Source organism: Octopus sinensis, linkage group LG11 (genome assembly GCF_006345805.1).
Source record: "Octopus sinensis linkage group LG11, ASM634580v1, whole genome shotgun sequence".
Classification (NCBI taxonomy): Eukaryota; Metazoa; Mollusca; class Cephalopoda; order Octopoda; family Octopodidae; genus Octopus; species Octopus sinensis.
The window spans coordinates 36,367,634-36,378,009 of NC_043007.1; the positions used below are offsets into that span (position 1 = coordinate 36,367,634).

A 10,376-nucleotide genomic window follows, 5' to 3' on the forward strand; every position below is an offset into this window, starting at 1 on the left:
CTCTCTGTGTTTAGCCCCTTGTATTTCGTCTCCCGCTACGTTCTGAGTTAAAATTACCTATCATGCATAAGGAGGATTTACCTGAGGATATGTATGCTTCTTACATTTACTGGTAACTGATTGTTGAACATTTAAAACATTCAATACTGAATGCTTTATTGATATCTGCTGGGATTTTTTATCACATTTTCTTCTTTTATATACGTTGCTATTTTTTGTCTTTTTCTCCGTTATTTTAATTATATATAAATATATATATAATATTAATTAGAGACAAAACCACTATTATGCAAATCAAACAAAGAAAGACTTAATCCAATACATAAAAAATTCATTTTAAAATTGCATAGAAGATCTTGAAACCACCTGATGATGTCCCATAGAAGTGACAAGAAACGATCGTAGTGGATATCTTAATTATATTTAATTTATATAAATTTTTTATGTATTGGATTAAGTCTTTCTTTTTTGATTTGCATAATAGTGGTTTTGTCTCTAATTAATATTATATATATTTTACTATAAAATTGGATTCAATCCTAAATCTGATTTTTTTCGCTGTAATTTGGATTTATTCCCTAATATATATAGATATATACATATATATATATATATATATATATATATATATATTATATATTATATATATATATATATATTATATATATATATATATATGTATGTATGTAGTTATGTATGTTGTATGTATGTATGTATGTATGTATTTATTATGTATAATTTTTTTTCGTAATGACATAAAAAAAACAAGGCTAAGTAGATTTTAGAACATTTATAGATAGAAGGTCTTACAGCTGTTTCCAGGATATTTATTAATTATATCCCTTCATCGGAGACGGTGTGAGAGAATAGTTAAGTAGTAGTTAATTTAGATATGATACAAAATAGAGAGTGAGATGGAGGAAAGAGAATAGATGTGAGATATGTAGGGATACTGAATTTGTAGATCCATTTTTTAGGCAAAATGGTATACATGTAAGATTCCAATACTTTATGAGTAAAATCCAACAGTATTTAAAATTGGTCATTCCAAATATCGAGTTTATACACAGTGTTTTTGAATCAAAGGTTTTTCCTTAAAGTGAATATACATACATACATACATACATACATACATACATACATACATACATACATATATATATATATATATATATACATATATATATATATATAAAAGCAATTAAGATTCAAGTAACTTCCAATGAATTTACTTGAATGTGGTACTTAACTTAGATGCACCAGAAAAACTATATGGTGTTATCCATACAGTAATATGGGGTGATTATAAACGAGAAAGAAGCAACAAGAATGGATTGGTTTTTAGTACAATTGTTTCATACAAAGACAGGCTTTATTACAAGTTGCAAAAATTGCAGCAGATAAAAGTGTCCCGTACTCATCAGCTAAAATACATTTGAGTTCACACTATGGATTGATTCATCTTCTCTTCGAAACTTATAAGTTTTTTAAAAATCTGTGATAAGACTGTGCATCATCATTAAGGAACTTTGGAAAACTGTTTACAACCTATATCTACCTCTAATGGAACTATCTCCAATATCTCATGAGTATAACCTTACCCACTAAGATGTCTAGAGAACTCAAATGTATTTTAGCTGATGAGTACGGGACACTTTTATCTGCTGCAATTTTTGCAACTTGTAATAAAGCCTGTCTTTGTATGAAACAATTGTACTAAAAACCAATCCATTCTTGTTGCTTCTTTCTCGCTCATATATATATATATATATATATATATATATATATATAATGCCAAATGTATAATTACCACATGTATCAATGACGAAGAGAGGGCTCATAGTAGCTAACTCTGAAATCGGTCCGATATGGTAATGATGGAATTTTTTAGAAATTTCTGTCGGCCTTTATTCGAGTACCGTGCGTATTGTGAAAAAATTATATGGTTAATGGACAATATGTCCAATTTTTCGGCATACTTGGCATTAGAAAATTTTTTTCCCTTGCCCTCATTTATGAATTATATAAATTTAACCGTTAAAGGTATTTTTTAATATGCTGGCCATTGATAAAATAGTTTTCGAGAAAATATTTTTTTTCGAAAAGAATTTTATCCTCACATTGGATATATAATATATATATATATATATATATATATATATATATATATTATATATATAATATATATATGGACAAGAACGCAAAACCATCCGGGCAACTAGGTGATACAAAAAGGACAACAAAACACCAGATAGACGATATAAAAAAAACGGACGGGTTATTCGAAGCCGTTTATATCCTCAGTCAAGAACCGGATCATCCTCGCGATTTCGGGTGATTAATCTTGAGATTGCTCCAATCTGGAGTTGTCCGGATGTTTTGCTTCTTGTCCCATTTTATATTATATTATATTATATATATATATATATATATATGTATGTATGTATGTATGTATGTATGTATGTATGTATGTACGTACGTATGTATGTAGGTATATATATTATATGATGAACTCGTCGTATGCGGCGCATGAGAGCCAAAGAACTTTATTTTTTCTTCTTTTTCCTCCTTTTCAGGGTGATCTTGATAAATGCGGAGTAAGCAGATCCCTTGAACAATACACAAAGACGTTGTGAAAATGATAATGCTTTTCGTGGAACCATTCACATTTCTTGGTACTGTTGATACAAGAGTTCCACAAGACTGATAAACAGGCAATTGGATGCTCGTTGCTTCTCATGAGTTCCTCCATCCTTTGACAGGTCACGTTCTTCATTCCGCAGAGTGTCCAATAATCGCTCTCCTCACCAAGTATGCTTCGCGGTGGTTGCCGGTTTAATCGCAAACGACCCTACCATGTGACACGTTGTACGAGGCTACGTGTTACCAGTAGCACTCGAGAATGACTTCACACACACACACACACACTTACACACACACACACACTTACACACACACACACACACTTACACACACACACACACACACTTACACACACACACACACACACACACACACACACACACACACACTCGGTGAGCTTCTTTCAGTTTCAGTCTGCCAAATCCACTGACAAGGCTTTGGGAGGCGATAGTAGAAAACACTTGCCTAAGGTGCCACGCAGTAGAATCGAACCCGGAACGATATGATTGTGAAGCAAACTTCTAATTACACAACCACTAATGTTTTTTTTCTATGTTCATTTTTAATTTTTAATAAAAACAGTTTTACATTATTCTAATTTGGTAGAGTACAAATTTACTATTTTTAAGTGAAAATATTATTGACAGCGACTTCGAAGTTTCGGTCAGCTAAGCCATCATCATATACACACACACTCACACATACATACACATACATACATACATACATACATACATACATACATACATACATGCACATACATACATACATACATACATACATACATACATACATACATACATACATACACGCACATACAAACAAACAAAACATATATATAGTATATGTATCTTGCATATTGTGTGTGTGTGTGTGTGTGTGAGAGAGAGAGCTAGAGAGAGAGGGAGTGATAGAGAGAGAGAAATGGCATGCGTGCTTCAAGAAAGAAAGAAAGAAAGAAAGAAAAAGAAAGAAAGAAAGAAAGAAAAAGAAAAAAAGAAAGAAGGAAGGAAGGAAAGAAGGAAGGAAGGAAAGAAAGAATGAAGGAAGGAAGGAAAGAAAGAAAGAAAGAAAGAAAGAAAGAAAGAAAAAAAGAAAGAAAGGAGGGAAGGAAAGAAAGAAAGAAAGAAAGAAAGAAAGAAAGAAAGAAAGAAAGAAAGAAAGAAAGGAGGGAAGGAAAGAAAGAAAGAAAGAAAGAAAGAAAGAAAGAAAGACAGAAAGGAAGGAAGGAAATTAAAGATGGAAAGACCTTTGCTGTCGGTTTGGCTTCACTGTTTTATTACAACAAATAATTATATTATTAATTAGAATGAAGGCCGGAGAAACAGATGTCTGCTGGCGGGCTGGACGGTCGGCTGGTGGGCTGAATGGTTGGCTGGCTGGCTGGCTGGCTGCTGGCTGGTTGGTGGGCTGGTCTGTGAGTTGTTGTTCATTGGTCTCTCTTGAAATGTACATTTCAAAAAATGGATTTCGAGCAGACGCCGCGTCTCTCTTTTACACAATTAGTTCTCATGAACTCTCTCCACCTCTCCCTCTCTCTCTTTCTTTTTCTCTCTCGCTCTCTGATCTTACTATTTCTTTTTAGTTTATAATCCGCACCCCCTTTTTTATTCTTTATTTTTCCCTCTCCAATCTCCCTCTCTCTCTCTCCCTCTCTCTTGTCTTCTCCACTCTCTACGCCTTCTGATTTTCTCTCATCACCTCCCTATCTATTTTTTACTGCATCTAATTAATTATATCTCTACCTTTCTATCTCTTCCTCCTCCGACACACTCTTTGACCCTTCTCTCTTTCTCTGTCTCTCTATCTTTCACTCTGTCACTTTCAGACGCTGTCCCCATCCTCCATCCATTTCTCCTCTCCTCCTCTTTATCTCTCTATCTATCCCTCTCTCTCTTTCAAAGAATTCTTCTTCTTGTCCCTTTCTCTCTTTCTTCTCCCCCACTATCTCATCTCTGTTCTTTAATTCTATCAAACCTTGGCTTAATTCCATAGACGACAAAACCCAGAAATGACATTTGGCAACACATGTTTAAAGAAGTGAGGGAAAAAAAGAAGAAAAAAGACAAATAACTTGATCCTTCTTATTGCTCAAAGTGAAAGCTTTATCATTAGTTTATTTCAATTTTTACTTTCATATAAATCATCCCTTCTCTCTCCCTCTCTCTCTCTCTCGCTCTCTCTTGCTGTAAATGCCTTTGTCTTTCTTTCCCCTTTCTGTCTCTTTTTCCCCTCTCTCTATACATCCCTCTACTTTTCTCTCACTCACTCTCTGATCCAGGGGCAATAACTGACCTGTAATGGCTTCTGGGTTAACTTTAACCAGCAGATGAGTTATAGCAATTTCACTCACTTTTTTCATCTTTAAAGTAAGTTTCTTTTGTCTTACACTGATTGGGAAAACAATTCCGTGTCCTTGTCCTTCGACGGATTTCCGTGTTACCATTTCTCTTTCATAAATTTTCACAACTCGTCTCCGAAAGCCAATTCTGTTTACCCAACAACACCCTATATATACATATACATATACATATATATATATATATATATATATATATATATATATACCCATACAGAATATATATATATATACCCATACAGAATAATATATATATATATATCTGTAAAGATATATAGATGTTTATGTCCTTATAAATATTAATATACAGATATATATGTATAGATATATAAAGAAGAAAAAAAAGGCCTACCTCCCTATCCAGACTCCCATATCTGTGTTGCCGGTACATATGCGTGTATTGTAGAATACAAAACATTACCAGACGAAACAGTGCCAAGAGAATGGATTACTAACTAAGAAGACAAAAAAATACCTTTTGTCAAGTAAAACAAAGAAAAATTTATCCATCTGTTTTCTATAAATTTCTTTCTTGCTGTCCAAAAATCAGACCACGAACGTAGTTCTATGAATAATTTCAATTACCAGTCAGGGAAGAGGAATTCCCAGAATGCTGGGGTTCGTCGGCGTGGAAGAAAGCAGCTGCATGAAATACAGAACAATTTCAACGACGACATACAGATCCTAGAAGTATCCTTACCGAAAAGGGGTCCCGTGAAGGAGAGACCAATCGAGAAAATAGATCTAGGTGTGAAAGAGAACTACTCACCACCCACAAAAGCAATTGATCAGTGTTCTTCTGAAGTTCCGCAGGTGAACTACCAGAGAGACGACAAATTGGAGATTTCCTTCCTGGAAGGCGATCGTGCTGAGAAATCACTGGACTTGGGCTGGGAATCACAAGAGATTAAGAGAAACATCTTGTTGAAACTCGCTACTGACGATGACTACAGCTTTACCAAAACCGAAGAATGTTTTATCCACGAGAGAGCCAAACTGTATGTTGTCAACATGTTTCCCGAAAAGCATTACTATTATATTCCAGACAATGCTGAAGAACAACCCCAGTCGATCGATTCAGACGAAGAGATTTTGAACGAAGGACAGGTGTTCTTTCCGACTTCTTACTCTGGCAAACGTAAGAGAAGATCCTATAACAATTTCAATTGTTATGTGACTCACCATAAGAATGATGATCTCTACGATAACTCACACATTCTCCCCAAGGGGACACGGCTTTTGAAACCGCCTAATAAATTGGTAGAGCTCGTTGCTCAAGCCATCGATGGTTCTCCAGATGGTCTGCTACAAGTTCACCAGATATATACAGTGCTTCAGAATAAATACCCTTATTTTCGTTTCATGGATCGGATGGCTATTAACAGCTGGAGGAGTTCTATCCGCCATGCGCTTTACCAAAAATGGTTCAGGAAAATACATTTTAGCACAGAATCTATCAATAGAAAAGGTTGCTATTGGACCATAAACCGCCAATTTAGCCCCAAAACGTGGACAATGCCAGGATTTCAAAATATATCATCAGTTTATTTTACAACTGACTCTACTGAAAACTGTACTTCCAACTTCCAACCAGAAACTCAACTTCCTGAGGTGGAAGCTCCTGGGCCAAACAATTCAATTACTTATGAGCAATGTAATTCCTCAAACGAATTTCAGCCAGTAATTAATATGCCACAAGAATATTCTATTGCAATACGAGATGACCAACAGAATGAAGATGAAATCACCACACTGATCAAAGATCCAGATCCTATTCTAATTCCTTGGTCTTCTGAATCTGTAACTTCTGTTGGTCATATAGAAAATGCAGCACTACTTTCAAAAGATTCACAAATGTCTCAACTTCCCATTAGTTTTCAGATGAACACTGTAATAGATTGTGAAGAAATGTTGAATGCCAGCCCTGATACCTGGCTCCAACAGTGCTCTGGTTCTTCAGATTGGCCTCAGAATGTTGATGATGCCTCTTTGTGCTACCCATACACACAACAAATATTGTTAGCAACTTTTCCCTTGGCTACCTCACTTGCTAACACCTAAACATGAATATGATATATGTATGTATATATATATATATATATATATATATATATAATCTAGTACCAAAGAAAGACTTTTAAAAATTCTGTTTCTTACCATTATTTGCAAAGGAGAATATTGATATGAATAAATATTTTCACTTATAAGTTGGTGGAAATTTTATGTCTGTTTTATGACAGAATCATAAACTTATGTTGTGGAATGTACAAACAATAGAATCAGTCATATATATTATATATATTAAATCAAAATAAATCCCAAGAATCTGTTACTGGATCCCCACCCCCCATTTTTTCTTCATATCTTTCATAATTAAAACTAACAACCTAGTTTGTTAGATTAAAATATCAAGAAACTTTATCTCTATTTGGTTTTTCAAGTCTTGTTAGAATCAGTTATTTTGAAGGTTTTGTAGCAACAATTTCTTTCTCCAATTTCAATGTTTTGCAAACAAATGCCTATTTTATTCAAATATTTAATACTGCATAAATTTGATTACAAAATACTTACAGAAGTCTCTAAAATTAATTTTTATATAACTGTATTTTAAAATATATTACAACAACAACAATAATAATAATCTGCTTTTTTGGTGATACCAATTCAAAGTTAATTGTTGCTTTGGAAGTTTGATATGTGATGGATGTGAATTGAATCATTTATTAGAAAAAAAAAGGAAAGAAAAAGAAAATTCAAACAAGCTTGCAGATATTTTCTTCTGATGATATTTTTAAAAAAACCAAAAACAGAGAAAAAAAATTGATAGTTATTTTAAATCCATGACAAGACTTGAGGAAGTTCAAAGCTAATTTGTTTGTCTTTATTTGATATGAAGAAATGTTTGGATGTTGAACATTAAAAATGATAATAAAAAATAGTTTTCTGACAGTTTTGTTGAAAAATGTTGCTTAACTGTGTATACATAAAATTATTGTCTAAAAATATATATGCAAATTTACAAAAATTGTCCATTTTCAGAATTTTATTTTTTACCTTTCCAAATTGTTATTTTATGCTGTAATATATTTTATATAAAGGGTTTGCTATTCTTTTGTATGTATTTTTTATGTTAATCTTTTGTGAATCTGCTTTAGCACTGTCTTAAAAAAATAGTTCTTCTAGTTCATAGTTTATAATTTTGTCAAAATTGTATAACTGTTCCATAACTAAAGCATATTAAATCCATTCAGTAAATTAGCCATTTAAAGATTCTCAATTCTATTATTTTGTAAAAGCCTATCTCTGCAGTTGCTTCATTATATATATCTTAAAGACCTATCAGCTTGAAAATCAAGATGAATTCTTTATTATGCTTCAACTTTATTATTTTCCCCTGGAAAAAAGAAATTTATCTATTAAGAAAAAACACAATACCATTACACTAATTTTAATTGATGTAAATACTTAAGGACTATTAATGTTTCCCTGAAGATATTTAGAAAATTGGCAATATTTATTAAATTTAGATATTAAAACCTCGATTATTTTCCTTGAAAAGATGAAATGACAGAGGTCTAAAAATTTCACCTCATGAAACTGTTATAACATAGAAGTCACACACAAAAATTTTCTCTTTATTTATTTTCATGTCTCTACATAATGTTTCAGGATATTTAGTTCTTGGGGTATGTTACAAGTATTGCTTGGTAGCTTTAGATCAGTTGCCTATAGATTAAATAGGAGAAGGGAATGAAAACAGAGAATAAAAGAGATGTAGTAATGTCTTAGAAGCCATATTGGTTGTTGCTTGCAGCTCAAAGACCATATTAGAATATAGAAAAAGATAAAATATTTTGAGGATATGCAAGATATTGTATTACATTTCAGAAGAATTCATCTTCTCTGGAGAAATAAAGTTTTATAGAAAAAGAAAAAAAAGGAAAATAACAGGGAAGGTTAATTTAGTTATTGAAGTTGGTCAGTCAGTTTGTATTTGTATGGATAATTTATTTTGCATCCATCACTTGGAAGTAAAAATGGTGTCCTGTTTAAAGGGAGGCAACTCCGTATTGCCTCTTCCGTGACTGATTCAAACAGTTCGAACGAACTTTCAATTATTGATTAATGTTCTAAGTGATTAATCCCTATTTGAAATAATAATATTAAACAAATATTACCGATTAATGTGATCAAATTTTTTTCCTCAAAGCTGCAATTTTTATTTAGCTAATCATTTAAATTAGTGTCATTAGACGTGTAGATTACATTCGAAGCATCTTCTCAACAGCACTTGATTTCTATTTCCGATTCTTGTGGAAGGCGACAATTGGATTATGTCTGCGAGATAAAATTTTACAAGTTATATATATATATATACAGGGTGTCCCAGAACTAACTATCTATAATTAATTCATAGTTAATTTTGGGACACCCTCTGTTTGTGTGTGTGTGTAATATACATTTAATATACATCTCATGTATGTATACATTACATATATATTTAATATATATATTATGTATGTATATTATATATTTATATATATATATAAAATTTATATATTATGTATGTATATTATATATATATATATATTAAATTTATATATTATGTATATAAATATATATTTAGCATGTATAAGTCATATAACTGATATGTATATATTAAACAATATATAATTTAAATATATATGTGTGTGTGAGAGTATATGTATGTATGTAAATTTCTTTCTGATAGAAAAAATATAGAATAATTAAGAAGTTTTGTTAAATTATTAGATAAGTTATGTTATATTTGCTAACCTCTAGTTGAGTGCAAGGAGAAGTTAGATTCGCTGACTAGTAAATTTAACATGATTTCTATCTTGCTATCATAGAGACAAAGTATTAAGAACGTTTTTTTCTTTCTTTTTTTTATATATATTTTGGCATCAAGTAACTTTGGCTAAATGAGACAAGGGATATAATCTAGACTAATTCACATACAGATAAAAGAAACAAAATTTAAATCCAGTTCATTGCTAATAACTCCTTTTTTTTTTCTAGATTTTTTTCTTTTTTCTTTTTTTTTTTTTTGGTAATCCAGACAAGATATAATGAATTACCTATATTTTAATTATCATATGTTAGTTTCTTTTCCTATCTGAAAGAAAATGTTCTGCTTATTCAAATCTTCAGAAGAATAGATTATTCAAACATCTCTGGCTATTACTGCCAACGGCAGTCAATTGAAGATTCTTATTTCTAAGAAAATTAAAAGCAAATACATTTCTAAAAAATAAATGAATAAAATTATTTTAACATATTTTTTTTTAGATTGAAAGAAAAAAAGGAATAAAAGAATTTAAATAATTTTTATTTAGAGTACTTTCAAATAAAA

The 10,376-nt window shown here is 31.5% G+C and overlaps 1 protein-coding gene across 1 annotated transcript; it reads left to right on the top strand.

Moving 5' to 3' along the window:
- The first annotated feature begins 5,281 nt into the window (after positions 1-5,281).
- LOC118765264 lies at positions 5,282-7,951 on the top strand. The gene has a single exon (XM_036507004.1). The coding sequence runs from the start codon at positions 5,570-5,572 to the stop codon at positions 7,061-7,063; it is 1,494 nt and encodes a 497-aa protein (XP_036362897.1). The 5' UTR covers positions 5,282-5,569; the 3' UTR covers positions 7,064-7,951.
- Positions 7,952-10,376: the final 2,425 nt, after the last annotated feature.